The 15,616-nt window shown below is 40.5% G+C and overlaps 1 protein-coding gene across 1 annotated transcript; it reads right to left on the minus strand.

The window, feature by feature from the left end:
- Positions 1–301: 301 nt before the first annotated feature.
- On the minus strand, positions 302–11,796 carry muc15 (mucin 15, cell surface associated). The gene is made up of 4 exons (XM_040045538.1): positions 11,674–11,796; positions 6,707–7,431; positions 4,428–4,604; positions 302–2,079 (listed from the first exon to the last, which is right to left on the minus strand). The coding sequence occupies exons 2-4, from the start codon at positions 7,410–7,412 to the stop codon at positions 1,970–1,972; spliced, it is 993 nt and encodes a 330-aa protein (XP_039901472.1). The 5' UTR covers positions 7,413–7,431; positions 11,674–11,796; the 3' UTR covers positions 302–1,969.
- Positions 11,797–15,616: the final 3,820 nt, after the last annotated feature.

Here is a 15,616-nt window from a genome sequence, read left to right on the forward strand (position 1 = left end):
TAAAATTAACCTGTCTATACCACCCAAAGAAATGTGTACACATTCTTTATCAAGGACTTAGCCTCAGTTAATTGATTTGAGCACCCTGCCAAACAATCACATCCTAAACTGTTGCTGTTAATTAAAAGAGACCGAGCAAGTTTTGTGATGAAAGAAGGACGCCCTTGTTGTCCAACATTCTTAATACTGACTCTTATGTCTGTGCGTGCATGGAATGACTTGTTTTATAATGAAAGCAAACACAATTTGTATGTCTTTTACACACATTTGAAGGCAATTATGCAAACTCATGAAACAGAGACAGTTTTGGGAAGGCTGTTTATTTAGTAAAGCATCATCCAGTTACGTATAATTTACAAGCAATCACAACCCATGTCGAATTCTCCAATAATCCAACTGCATTGCCTTGTTTAATACTGCAATGCTAAACTCGCTTCTCTGACTCAGGAAAAATGCTTCATGCACTGATTGATGTGTAAAATTAGAGAGGAAGGAAGCAGACCCAACATGTCTGCTGAACTAACCACAGTATATATGTATATATTTACATGTGTGTGTGTGTGTGTGTGTGTGTGTGTGTGTGTGTGTGTGTGTGTGCGTGTGCGACAGTTGTCTATTGACTATTAGGGCAAAGCTGAGGTACATATCAATCATAGAAAGGAAGCATATTGATTGAGTGTTGGTGTCACTCAGGTAATGATGAGTGAAAGGACTGAATGAGCTGAAAGATATGTATATATCTGGATTTATTTTCTTTAAAAAAGCATGTGTGTTAACAGAACCAGTGTAGAAATAAGCAATATTGTTAGATTTTCTTGTACAGTTGCATTCGATACATACAGAATGGAGTTAATAGCTACCTATTGTCCAGCCACAGTGGAGCAGTTAGATAAGAGATGCTTTTTTCTGAAGCAAAATTATAGAAGAATAAAAATAATAATAATAATGACGATAGCCTTTTTTCTAAATTTGCTGTGGTTATGCTGCAGGTAAACAGTATGTACCGATGTGCACACAGTCACTACGAGAAAGTCAAATCTGTGTTTGGACACCTGGAGGTCAGAAGATTTAAGTGGTATATTATGTTGATATAGTTGTTGCTTCTGAGTAGTGCGAAGACCAAATACACAGTTCCCTTCCAGAATACCAAAATCTCAGCCTATGAATAACAACGCAGCACCCAGCCTCCCTCCCCCTCAGTCACTAGTGTGTAGAAAACAAACTGAAGTCTTTGGCTTTGACGCTTCAATTCTCTGACTCTGACTGCCAGTTGTGGAATATCTGAAAAGCACAGTTTGAATTTAACTGCTTATTGCCTACCTTATGCTGTAACAGCATGTGATTGGCGATATGGATAATGTTATTGTTCACCACAGCTTCTGAATTTTGTTGAAAAGGCCTCGATAGGCCAGCTGTGTCGTCTGCTATTTAGACGGCAGGACATCAGTGCTATTTTTTTTTTTCAAACATTTTGCATCAGCTGGAACCTCGTTGTGCTTTGATGTGCTTTTATGCTAATGTTTCTGTTTTGCTGGTGATTAACTGAATTCTGTTGGTGCCATTCACACAAATATGTTTAAAAGTAAGGCAAAAACTTTTGATTTTGACATTGTTCACTGACTGCAAAGCAAATTCTTCATTAGGAAAGACTGTCTTTGATTCCCTTTGGCAACACACATAAATGGCTAACAGCTCATTTTGGCTTTCTCGGTGTACTCAGATGGATTGCCTTCAGTGATTCCTAGTTAAATACAGAAAATCTGATTAACGTAATACATAATCTGACATAAGTATCATCTGTGGCTGACAAGAGACCTACATAATTCACTTTGTAATTCCCATCCACAAATGCCACTCTCAGACCATCTTATTTACAAAAATCCACACATTAGACAGTAAGCTGTCTACTGAATGCCAATAATCATAGCTGGCAAACGTTTTTTGAAAGGGAGTTCATGACTTTGTAGTTTCAACGGCGTCCTGGAAGGTTGGACATTTGGATGGTGTCCCCTTGTACTCCTGGGTTGTAGTAGGCACCAAACTTCAAGTCCATAGGCTCACTGCTGTCTAATCTGAGAACTGGAAAGTAGACAATATTAAATATTTATAGCATAAACCTTGTCTTTTGCAAAAAGAGAAGTACTCTAATTAACTTGTTTAAGTGGAAGATTAAAGAGTAGACCGCTGTCAGTGGTCCAATCCTATGTCTTTGACTCCTAGGTTTTCTGTTGTAATGCTTTTATTTTTAGCATAAGATAACCAAGTACACAGAAAGGAGCAGTCTACTGATTTATTAACACACTACCATTACACAGTGGCTTTGACAGCAAAAACATACCCTAAAAGCAAAGAGCAAGAGCTCTCTTCTCGAGGCTCCATTTTGAAATAACCTTAACAAAAATCAATAACACAAAGCTCTTTTCCTGAATGTGCTGCTATTGTCCCTGCTGAATAATTGTTTTCCTCTGCACCTACAAGTACCATGGAGCATTATATAGGAAATCACTACACCTAACTCCGATTAATAAATAAGATCGATCGAAGGTAAGTGGACACACCTAAGACATAAATTACACTTAACCTGAAAATAACTGCATCACAGAGATAATGTCGCCAGCCCTTAAGGATCTGCTGTGAAAATATACTCAGTGTAGCAAGAAGGACAGGTAATAAATCCTAAACAATCTTATGTTGGGTTTATATTACTTGTGTTGTTTTCTGGAGTTGCTTTGCTTGTGCAAACGAAGAGTCTAAGAAGAGAAGGAGCGGTTGTAAAGGCCAGGGCTAAAGTGACACTTGGGGCTATACCGCTTACTCAACTTGTGTTGTGTAAGCGATTCTAAAAATCACCAGTTCCATTTTTTTTTAATCTCATGTACCCCCACAGACCTGTCAGACTGACTTGAAAACCCTTTCATCAATAACACATATAATGGTCAACTTTTGTTTTTTGGTGGACGGGTTGTTGCAATTTTGCTTTTGCTGGGGAATAAATGGTCTGACCTTGAGATGAGTTTGCTGGTCTGTCCACTCCTGGGTAGATTGTGGCAATGTGTTAACACATAAATTATATTTGATACCTGTATGAGGCAATGTCACTGACATCAATGACAACACTGAGATCAGTTGAACACTTGATGTTTCTATCACTGAAATAAATCCCGGGGAAGAAAAACACTGTCTTTGCAAGGTCAAAAACGCTTCTTCAGCCTGAGACTCTCTGGCTCACATGTACAATTGATGACAGTTTACCACACACAGATACAGACACTACATGCAGAAAACAACTCTTGCTTTAGCTTTCAAGCGAGGGGTAGCAGTACTAGCAAGGTTATTGGATGATAACAGCCATAGAGGAACAAGCACACAGACCCGCAGTGTCTGGCTACCTCTTGCCTCTCGCGAGCTTTTTTAATCATTCATTTCTGCACATGAAGCTTGTGGGCTTGTTTGCATTAAGCGCATAATTTACATACATGGGCCTCAAGTAGGCAGTCATATCACGTCACTTTACTGGTGAACTGCCAAGCAGTTTATCAAGTGCTCTACACTCTTCGAGTTATACTGCGCAATACTGAGCGACTGCGTGACCAAAGAGGTTTTCTTCCTTTCCATTTTGTAACTCTGCCTTTGTTACCAGAGGAGTTTCTTTTAACAATGTTGGGTGTTGTCAAGAGTATATGTTTTTCAGTTGCCACCCTGTTTCTCTTACATTGTCGTGGGTGTATGGCTTAAGATGGAATGTGACTCATCTGGAAAGTGCAGGTACATTTTCAAGCCGGCCTTCACTAGACGCACTTTGCCAGCTAATCGCCTGTGCAGTCATGAGTCCCACGTGCATATCTGTGTGCACTTTAATGAATTTAACTGGAGATGAAGGAAGGTTATGTACAAGGGCGTGTAGGGGAACTGTGACAACAAAGTGCTGTTTCCCTCTAAGTTCATGGCAGGAAAGCAACAGATTAGAAACTATCATAGTACATGATCCTATTTTGCATGGTGAGGTTACCTTATTATGGGAGGGTTGCCTTATTAAAACAGGATTAGTTATGCACTTGTGTGTGTGTGTGTGTGTGTGTGTGTATGTATGTGAAAGGGAGAGAGAGTAAGAGAGAGCAGCGCCTCTCTCTTTTGTCACTATGTTAAACAGCCAACTTTTTTTTCTTTTTGTAAAAGGGACTGCGGCACTATCCAGCAGCCAGTTACCTTAAATACGAGGGGATAAGTGAGTTATAGTGGCTCATTATGAAGCACTGACAAAGGCATATTTAGCACAGTTTTATCTCAGCACTACATTTCTCGGCATAATTTAATAGTCTGCTGCCAGACGTTTTATTAAATATGAGAGTCTTTCGATAGCTATCAAGTCGGCAACCCTGATTAAAGCGAACGATCTGTTACTTTATAGCGCGAAGGAACACACATACCTGGCTCGGAAGGATACTCCTCAACCAGCTTCCTGTGAGAGAAGGCCTTCTGTTGTTTCTTCTTCAGGATTACGAAGGCCACCAGTCCCACAAATGTCACAGCCACGGCTGTTCCCAGCACTGCTCCCCAGGCGTTGTGTCGTTTACTGATCTGGGGATCTGTTGCGAAACCTTCGTCTGAGGAGTGAAGGGTTGTGGGGGTGGGAGAGAGTCACAGATAATTTGTCAACAAGAAATTATTTACATCGTTTGGCATCTTTGAGGGATAATTGTCGACTAATTATGGCTAAAATGTGTTTTTCAAATTGCGTTCGGAGCCGCAACACATTGCATGGTGATACATCACAATTATTCAGAATTGTATAATTTACGCTGTGATAATTAATGCAATTAACGTGCCAAATTCATGATAATTTCTGGAATACATTTGAATATTTTAAGGCAGCAGGTTGTGATCGTAATCTAAATGTGGTGAAATTTGGCTGAATACTTCATGAATAGCATTCAAGTTGTCGTTAAATTATATATAACAACTGTTTAAATGGAAACTGTGAAACAATAACTAGCCTATTGACTTTTTGTTGTTGTTGTTTTTTCAAAAAAATTGGGTTTTATTTGTATATGACATAAATGTTTGCTGCTCTTCTATTTTAATGTATGTGTCCAAGGCAACAGCAGTGGAAAATAATTGTTTTTGCAAGTGATAGAATCGTCTTCAACATCCTTTGACAGAGAAATACTCGAGTGGTATTTTGTCAGGGCTCACACATAAATAATTCAGTGACTTTGTTCATCTAGAAACGGCTCAATTGACAGACTTGCTAGGATCAATTTACCCCTAATCCAAGGCAGGCTGAACCACAAGACTTGTTTCATTAAGTGTTTTTCTATTCTTGTCATCTTTTTTTTTTTTATTTCACTTTAAAGTAAACATAATGAAACGTAGGTGGAAATAAAGATTTTAGCAATTGTTGCTCCTGCTGGGAATTTATTTTTAGTTAGCTCGCAACCTTTTAAGGTTGGCAAACAAATTGAACTGCAAGTTATCAGTTTTTTCTTACATTTTCATCTCATGATGACAAAAATGTACAAACACAGGCAAATAAAGTTTGTCTAAAATTGTGTAGAGAGTTGTTCAAAGTTTTACTGAATGGACGATCAACGACTACGAACTGGACTGCTCTGAAATTTGGCACAGATACACGTCATGTTCTCTTTAGGATGAATCTGGAAACCTTGAAAAAGCTCAGTATTTTCCTAGGATATCCTTAAAAGCTACCCATGTCATCCACACCATTATTAGGTAATTCCCACAGGCATTTCCCACACAGAGTTACTAACAGGTCTGTATGGATTGTAGCTGAGTAAGTGAGGTGATTAGCTAATTGTCAGTTAGTGTCAGAGAAAGCTAAGGTGCCTTGTGGGATCTTACATATAGACTGTTTATCTGTACTCTGTGCTTTTCTACAGTTTCTGTGCACATGCTGTTCCTGTCATGATAACTATGGAGCTTTTTTTTATCATTTTGTGCTGCCCACAATTTCACATCTGTTTTCCTGCTGCCTATTGCCATCATCTGTTAGTGTTATGTCCTACTGTCCCATCTGTCCACGAGCTGTGTCATTTTAATCCCCACTGCAGCAGCTCTGCAAAGGTTTTGTTTTTTGTACTGTGGTCTTCTATTAGCTTACGCACTGATTAAGAAATATAAATTTCCTTTCCAGTCTTGTCTTCCTGATCTGGTGGTCGACACCAAAGTCTAGTCTCACGCCCTTTCACCGACACAGCACAAGTATCTCTGACCTCAGTCCCTCGCTCTCTCTTTCAAGTTTTTTCCCCCCTAAAACAGGGTTTCATTGTTCGGCTGAGAAGGTGGTTGTAATAGACTCCTTTGCTCATAGCAGCCACCTCGATAGGACTTGAAACCCAATCCAACCTTTGCTTTTGAAAAAAGGAGTATTTGTCCTCTTCCAGTGGGAAAATAGATGCTGGCAAATATGGGCCAGGAAAGGGATGTAAAAAAGCAATTTGTTAAACATATGACATGATAATATTTTCCTCATGAGCACCAAGCATAGAGGTCACCGCTATTTTTAAATCCTCCTTTGCCGCCTCATGGATCTTATTCTGATGTCTCAACCCGCATTAACTAAGTCAAGTCAAAATCTTCTAAAACTTTCACACAGACAGCATATTCTCCGACTGTCCATCTGCCTTTTGCCTTCAGGATCAGACACACAAATGTGGACCAGATCCTGTTACGCAGACTGCACCTGTACCTGTATCGGAGCTGCCCGCTAAGCCCGCGCTTTTGTCAGTCTTGTTGACCTTCTCAGGCGTGTTTGGAGCAGCAGCAGTTGTAGTCTCCGGGACGTCGGGAAGAAACACCGTTGTAGGTGAAGATGTGGTGGTTGTCGCGTTCATCCCTGGCACCGCTTTTGTGGTCAGAGTTGTTGTGCTGGTTGTTGTGTGCTCTTCTGTAGTGTTGGTCTCTGGAACCGAGGTTTGTGACTCTAAATCGGTGCGATTAGAGTAATCTGGGAAGCTGGTGGAGTTTCGCGGGGTCAGCGTTTTATTAAATTCCCCTTCAGTTTCCGTCATGTTGATCTGGCTTGTGTTTGTGGGATCTGTGGTTGTGGTCGGCGGCAGCTCGGTTAGCTCGATCGTACCGTTTTGAACTTCAGGACTCAGGGTCGTGGTGGTAACATTCTGATCCTCCCATTTCTCATTTCCACTGTTTTCCTCTTCTCCTGAATATGGTACCACTGAGCCAGATGCTGTCCCACTGTAGTCATTATTTGACTCTGTAACATCAGCTCCCTCATCGTTTCCTTTAGTAACTGTAGCATTCTCACTTCCTTGTGGAATTTTGCCTCGTGCACGCAACCAACTCTTATCAATCGTTCTCCCTGGAGAGTCTGTTGTATATTGGAGTGATGCCAGGTGGAATGCTTGGACAAGCAGGAGAAAGAGCAGAAGTCTCATTTTCCCTTTTGTTGTTACTCTGAAACACATGAAAAAACATAAATAATGATATAATAATAATAATAATCAGCTGTAATGATCGTAGCATATGTATGTATATATGTCTGTACAAGAAAGCTAATCAGAGATTATTCCTAACAGGATGTTAAGGGCCTTTGGAGTTAGCCACAACTAACTATGTCAGCTTAATTGAAAGTATCCTTAATAACTACTCAGTAACTCAAATACCATATGATATGACAACCTGCCCATGGCAATAAGGAGGAGGCTGAACAGAATTTGTCAGTGTCTGGAAAAAGTATTAGTCAATAAGAAATTTCATTGGATGAGCTGTATCGACAGGCTGTCTTAAGGAAAGCCCAGTCTGCTGTTGTTGTCCAAAAACAATGAGGACAACTTCAATATTTCTACATTTGGTTGAGAGTATACCTTAATACTGACACTAACTTCAGCTCACTCCATCATGTGATGTCACTGCCAAGCTCAGTGTTTTGTTTGTTTGTTTGTTTGTTTGTTTGTTTGTTTGTTTGTTTGTTTTTTGAGGGCTGCATAACTTCTGTTAGAAGACTTATTTCGTTCATCTATTTTTGGAATTTTTATTTTTTGCCTTGAAAATCATTTTTATTTTCATTTTGTCGCAGATTTATTCATCGAGGTCACCTTCATGCGAGTTGCTTCTTTAAGGTCATCTTGCTCACTTCTTTGAAAGCTGCTGCTTGCTGCCACCTCCAGCAGATAAATATCCGTCATCAAGAAACATTGAGACCCGACTTTTAAAGTTACTTTGCAATCTGCTTTTTCCACGATCAAAACTCAGCTGCAACATTTATCCATTTTGCATTGTAAAATTTCCCAAAAGGGCATCAAAGCTAACGATAGCCGAGCAAACTTGCCCCTCTAAAAAGAGTGTGGATGTGATGTAGCGTTGAGTGTTATGTCATGTATACTGCCATACAGCAGTAAACACTGATATGAAGAAAATATTTTATTCCTTTCAGTCTAACTCAACGCTGCACTACTATCTCAACTATAGTCCAGGAAGATAACATTTCAGTAGAGCTGCCATCAACTCACTACTTAGAAACTGTAGTGATATAACACATTATGAAGAAGACTCATTTACAATAATAGGCAAATTGTGTTAATCATTAATATACCATGGGCTATTAGAATAATTAGAAAAAGATGCATGACATTTACATTGCATTGTTCCTAACCTAACCAGTGATAATTTTAATTAATATTGTGGATTATAACAATTACAAGTCCTCATTTTCCCAGTTCTACACTTGTACTTTACCAGAGTTTTGTTAAATTGCACATTGACAGACATGTTCCCGACGGGCTGTTTATTTTTGTTGCTTTAATGTGTTTTTTTTTTTTTTCTTCAAAACATAGGGAGATTGGAAGTTGGACACAAAATGAATTTTTGATTCAAATAAAAGCTAAAGGATGAAAAACAGCTTTTCTGTTATTTCCTTCCCCCCCTGTTTTCTTTGAGCGTCTGAAAAGTCTGTTTACCACCTGCTGAGTATAAGCACCATCAGGAAGGACCCACAGGTGCTAAATGTGTGTTCATCACAGCCTTCAAAGTCCGCCTGGCCACACTGGAAGACTCAACAACAACAAAACATCTCTAGCCTGATTTTTTTCTTCCCCGCATTTTCCAAAATGCAACCAAAACACCTGCTTGAGGGGTGAAGGTCAGCTTCACTGACATGAGTCATAATAAAAATCCTTGAATTCCACGCCACCACCTGACTTTCAGAGAGCTGCTCAACGGACAGCTGACAGCATTGTGAACGCGGCACATTCGGGAGCTTGTTGGCAAATTTCTAAGCAGTCATCCCCTACGATGTCTGCATAGCCCCGACACCATCTCTGGTGAGATCTGTGGCTTTTTGACAGTGTGAATTGTGCGAGTGCCCTGTGAGCTATGTGTTCTCCCCTCGGCTTCACTCCAGTACACAAATGACTGCAAATCCCTACAGGGCACTCTTGCTGTGAGTCACTTTGTTGATCAGTTGCTTTGTTCTAAATTCATGCTTGTTATAATCAGCACGAGAGGCTCAGTGTACAGTGTGTAACATTGGCGCCTGGAGCAACAGAGGCTTCACTTGCAAATCTGGGAATTTCACATTTCCGGTTTTACCTGTTTTGACATGTTCAACAAAGGTGCTAAAAACATCAAGGAAGTACTTTGTTTTTAGCTCATCGGGATTGATAATCTGGCAAAAAGGAAAACCCAAGCGTGTATATTCGTTATGTTTTGAATACAGTTTGTATTTCCTTGAAACTGCTGATGTTAGCTTTAAAATAGCACTGCTCAGTTGTTTTGACTGACAACTCACAATCAGCCAGGGATTGTTCAATCGCTGGTTAGCTTTTCGACAAGCTTGTTATCATCCGACGACTTTGTTTTCGTGCTGGTCTTTTTTGTTTTCCGAGAAACAAATGGGGGGGGGCGGGAAACGTGTGTGTTTTGCTTTTTCAGCCTGCCGCAGGATCAATCGGGCTCATTCGTGTTCGCCGATCGTGCAACACACACAAAAAAATGTTTCAGTCCAGCAGCAGAATGGCGGGAACAAGTTAGAGCTCATAACACTGCAGCGGTGGAAAATAACAAAGTGGCGCTTTTAAGTGACACACTAATGCATCTCCTGCCTCTCCCGTCGCTTGATGGATTTTGGAATACTGTGTGAACTTTTCATCCTTCCTCTTTCTCCCCACATTTCCCGTACACCATCAATTTTAAGACAACAGCTCTCAACTGAGCACTCTGTGGAGGATAAAAGTCTAATTACGCTGCAGGCATCTTGAGAAGCTCGTGTAAAGGAAACCAGTTAATGTGGAACCAGTTTTACAAGCAGCTCAGCAGCGTCACTGTTCTGTTTTGTTGTTTGATTGTTCAATGTTCAAATGAGCACACAATCAGCATGGAAGTAGTTTCTCTATAATGCAAAGACCAGAGTATTATTGGTGATTGTCAACTCGCTTTAAAAAAACATAGAAAAACATTGTGCAGCTGACCTGTTCAGACACAGACTCTACCACTATTGTGTCTTTGGATGGCACATGTGGGCCGTGCAATTTCAAACCAGCTATGCCCACTTTGATGCTGTGACACAGAGCATAGCTATGAACAACAACTACTCTGAATCATTAAAAAAAAAGAAATTACAGCAGTGAGCTGCGCCCAGAGAATATTTTGACCCGCCAACTAGTCTTCGCGCAGCAGCAAGTTCACGGCAACGGGGAGAGAATTTTGCTTCTGACCCTTCGCACTCAGAGAAGCCATCTGTTGAAAAGAGCTCCCACTATGCCAGTCTGTCAGAGCGCAAGCTATCATCTCAACAGCTCAGTCAGCCGTGCCTTCATCAACATCACACAGACACACTCACGCAGGCTGAAAGGGACACTAATGTGATTCCTGTAAACACCTGGCGACAGCGTATCCTTCTTAATTATCTGACATTTTAGCTGTCTGAAGTTATTATCACCCCTCAATATACTGTAATTTATTTTACATTCATGTGGAACGCAACCTCTGCGTACAGCAGAAGTTTCAGGCTGTGTTTATACTCCTGGTTAAGAGCAGTTGAACTCTTAACCAACTCTCAGCCCTACCCAACAGTGTATGAAGAAAATAAAATTTTCTTTGTTGACTCTGCTTATCAATGCATTTGTGTGGTTAGGCCATATTTTGATTGGTTTTTTTGATCTTAAAGTGTGCGTACTCTGGATTAAAAGATCTCAATAGTTCATCCATCCCAGTTTTTAAATGTACAAAACATCGCTCTAAGGCTCTTAACTGTAAAAACTGGCAACCACTTATTCCCCCTGCCTAGGTTATATAAAGTCTTAAAGTATGTATGTCACTCGTTGTGACGTTGTGGCACCTAGCAACCAACTTGTTTTCTTACTTTCATGTTGAAAACAAAAGCTCTTCAGTTTTTGAATCTTCTATTTTTACACTTTCAAAATAAGAAGCAGTGACAAAACCTGCGGGGTACGGCCAATTGTTAAGTGTAACTGTAAATGTTACAGCTACCAAATCAAATATCATCAAACACAATGCCGCTGTGAAAACAAAAAGTGGAATGAAGATAGGGGGTTTGTGAATATTCATAAAAAATAACAGTAAATATGGTCCTGAAAAGCATATTCCCGACAGCTTTTAGCCTCACACGTTTGCTGTGAATTGGAAAGACAAAAATATAAATAAATAAATAAATAAAACCCTCCCTCAGTAAATCCTTACCTTATTCTTAGGCTATATCAGATGAGAACAGGTGCACAGGCAACAAAATCTCTTCACTCAGCTGCCAACATGTGAGAGTGAATCAGCAGTCGGCTTGGAGAGAGAAGGAAGAGAAGGAGGGAGGGAGGAGGGCCCGACAGAGTGGCATTCAGGGAAGAACCTGTTCAACCTGCTTCTTCACCTGCCAGCAGCAGAAACACGCCCTGAACCGCATCCAGTTGCATGCCGTGAAAAGGCCACGAAGGACGGGGATGAAAATGAATTGGTGTACGAGTAAAGAGGGTTGGGGGAATGTCAATTTGCTACCACCTCATTATTTCATGTTGCCATCTAAATAAGTTGATTATATTAATTTTTGGTTGCCAGGTTTCCAGGTTGCCAGGTTAGATCTGTGAATTCCCCCCCAGTGGGCGGAGCATTTTGCCAAAGGTCCTCTGAGCCTTTTTTTTTTCCTCCTGCTGCGGTCGTCATGGTAACAGAAAAGAGGCTGGTAAGCTCGGGTTTCATCCATGCTTTTGTCTCTGGTCTATATCAGGCTACCAGGTGACGTGTGACTTTGTGAACTCGCAGGTACCGTGCGTCAAATGAGCCAGGATTGCTTTTTTGTCTCGTTCCTCGATTAAGTGAGTTATGCAGAGGCTGAATTCATTTAGTGCGAATGAGCGAGGCTGGTGAAGTGGCACTCAAAGCTGGCGTGTTTTGGTGAGTTAAGAAGAGGGAGTGGCTGTGCTTGCTTTGCTAATGAAATTGAAAACTACAAGTTTCCATCAAATAGTCTGAAAGCCCATCCAGTTCTTCAAAAGAGTACGCCCAATCAGCATGAGCATTATACAGAATACCTGGCAGCCATTAATAGTCCAAAATCAAGTGCTTTAAGTCGGTTATTTTTACAGCTTCAGCCACTGCAGACTCGCCTCAGTCAAGCAGCTACACAACACAACTAACCTTCAACAGGTCATGTCAAAAATCTCTTTGAAATATGAATAAAACGAGATGAAAAAAGCAGCAGAGCTGTCTGTTCAGGTCTCGGTTATTACTTCCTACCTGTTTTACATGTTATAAGCCAGTAATCAAACACATTAACTTTCGCAAAAAGTACTCATGTGTTTTGCTATCATAACCACGTGGGTTTATTTATCATCTTGCACTGAAGATGCCATTGTTTAGCTGCTGATATACTGCCATAGATGAGGTTTAACAGTGGCCCACTGTTCCGAGCACACAGAGTTCCTCACAGACAGCTTGTCGCTGCCACCTCATGTGGCCTGCCAGTGTTTGAAGCTAATGGGATCATGTAGCCTCATCAGGGATGTGAATAATAGAAATGCCTAAATCTTGAACGGAGGATAAACAGCCTTCAAACTTGAGTGCAAAACCAAAGTGTGCAAAAGTCATGAAAGGTTAAAGGAAAAGCAAGTTAGGGTGCTATGAAACCTGGAGAATGCATTATGAAGAAGGGTGCATTTGTGAATACTGACGTTTAATGCCAGGTTTCACCCACTGCCCAAAAGATCTGTAGCTTTATGGATAGATAAAAGCACTGTAGCAAAGTCTCTGTTTCTTTGATCTTAGGCAGTAGAATTTAGACAGTAAGAACAGCAAACAGTCATACCAGTTTTCAGAATTACAATAAGGGAGGAATGCAAATAATCATACATGCAATTCTTCCTGTGAAAGCTCATAACTGGAGCTGCTTGGAGAGAAATGCCCTCAGTATCTAGCTCTCAGACATTTGCATCGCAAATAGATAAGCCTGTATGTGCAGGATTGGGCCATTTGACTCACATGACTGTGCTATCGCATAGACAAACCTTGGCACAGAGAGGCAACACATAGAAAACAAAAATAATATTTAATGTGTTTTAACATTGAGTTAAAAACACAATCTGAAGAAAAAAAGAGGCATTGGCATTAACTAGATTCAAATGTAGCATAGATTCACACATTTTTTCACTCATTTCTGTAATGTGTGACATACAGTCAGCCGACACTTTGTCAGTACCGGGTTGGACCCTCTTGTGCCCTCAGACCTGCCTTAATTCTTCATGGCACAGGTTCAACAGGGTGCTGGAAACATTCCTCTGAGATTTCGCTCCATGTTGGCATGATAGCATCACACAGTTGCTGCAGATTTGTCAACTGCACATCCATGATGGAAATATCCTGTTCCATCGCATCCCAAAGATGCTCTATTGGATTAAGATCAGGTGACTGCACACTGAATACACTGAACTCACTGGCACATTCAAGAAACCATGACTCGAGCTTTGTGACATGGCATGTAGCCTGCTAGAAGCAGCCATCAGAAGAAGGGTACACTGTGGGATGATAAAGGGATGGACAGAGTCCACAGCAATACTCGGGTAGGCTGTAGCATTTAAATGATGCTCAAGTGAGCCAAAGTGGGCCTCCACACCATTATGGCACATCCACAAGCCTGAAGCACTGATAGAGGGCTTAGATTTGACCCTACCATTTTAATATTCCAGCAAAAATTCGGCAGACCAAACAGCATTCATCCAATCTGCTACAGCAGTGATGTTCTGGTGCTGTAACCCATCTGTGCATTTTTCTCCTATTTTGAATATTAACAAGTGGTCATTTGGGTTACTGTTGCTTTACTATTTGCCCAAAGCAATCTGACCATTCTCCATTGACCTCTTAAACCACGAAGGCATTTTCTGTAACCCTAGAAAGTCCTGGTAGATCATCAGTTTTAGAAAGAGAAATGTGCATTTGGCATAAAAAAAGCAACCATGCCACATTCAACGTCACTTAAATCACCTTTCTTCCCTATTTTGATGCTCAGTTTGAACATCAGCAGGTTGTTTTGACCATGTCTGCATGTACCTAATGAAGTGGTGAGTCTGTATCTGATGGATAATATAATTCGGAGTCACTTGCAAGTTCCAAAAATAGCATGTTAAAGTTCAAGCTGATTCTTGAAATTGAGTCTCAACTGGATGAAGAAGTAACTGTATTACTCTGGCTCGCACATGGACAAACACCAACACAATCCTGCTCGGTGTGATAATAGCAGAAGCATAAAAAACTACTCCCAGGGCTGTACAGGAGAGCTGATCTAATTAGCATTGCTTTGTAAATATTGCTTCATGTCTGTTGGTGCTCCACACTGTCTATCAAATTATAATTGATCAGATATGTGCAAGAAACGGAGGGAAGGGCGATCGCAAGCAGCAGATGTCAGCGTGACACATTCTTTCCTCAGGTGTCAAGGGAAGTTCTTCGCTTTGGCATAAAAAAAAAATACTATCAAATGTTGTGACACTATATAAAATAGTCTTAAATGTTGAATCAATGTGATTTAGCTTGTTATTTGTTCTTTTTATTAAAATCTGATAAACTTCAACACTGCATCACAACACTCACCTCAAGGCTCTTTATATTATAAAGTAAAGAATCTACAATAATACAGAGAAAACCCCAACAATCCTTTTAGTAAGTACTTGGCGACAGCGGGAAGGAAAAACTCCCATTTAACAGGAAGAAGCCTCCAGTAGCACCAGGCTCAGGGATGGGGCAGCCATCTCCCACGACTGGTTGGGAGTGAGTAGACAGATGTCAAAGAGAGGTAGAGATGAATAATAACTAAAGATCAAATGCAGAGTGGTGTACAAGCACATATAAATACATTTATACATTGGACTGTACCATGTCTCTTATCCCAAAGGATGGAGTGCCTGCCTGGATAAGTGAAACAGAGTATAGGGGCTCCTATTTCTGGATGATTCAGCCAGCTCTTATCTCGCTGTAGATACATCTAGTTATATAAATTAAGCTAGAATTCTTCTTCATTAAAAGTCTTGTCAAACACCTCCATAGCAGAATGAGTAATGAGGGCGGCGAAAGGATTTTCAACTTTAATTTGAATAAATCTGGCACTTTCATGTATTCATTCATATGTATGGCTCATTCATGTACC

This window comes from Simochromis diagramma, unplaced genomic scaffold, assembly GCF_900408965.1.
Source record: "Simochromis diagramma unplaced genomic scaffold, fSimDia1.1 OVJJ01000079.1, whole genome shotgun sequence".
NCBI lineage: Eukaryota > Metazoa > Chordata > Actinopteri > Cichliformes > Cichlidae > Simochromis > Simochromis diagramma.

What these genes read in the sequence shown, in the direction of transcription:
- muc15 (XM_040045538.1), bottom strand. Translation starts at nt 7,412, where the DNA reads ATGAGACTTCTGCTCTTTCTCCTGCTTGTCCAAGCATTCCACCTGGCA. An exon ending in AGCGGGCAGCTCCGATACAG is followed by an intron (nt 4,605 to 6,706) that starts GTACAGGTGCAG and finishes TTCACTCCTCAG; the next exon opens with ACGAAGGTTTCGCAACAGAT. An exon ending in GGAGTATCCTTCCGAGCCAG is followed by an intron (nt 2,080 to 4,427) that starts GTATGTGTGTTC and finishes TCTACTTTCCAG; the next exon opens with TTCTCAGATTAGACAGCAGT.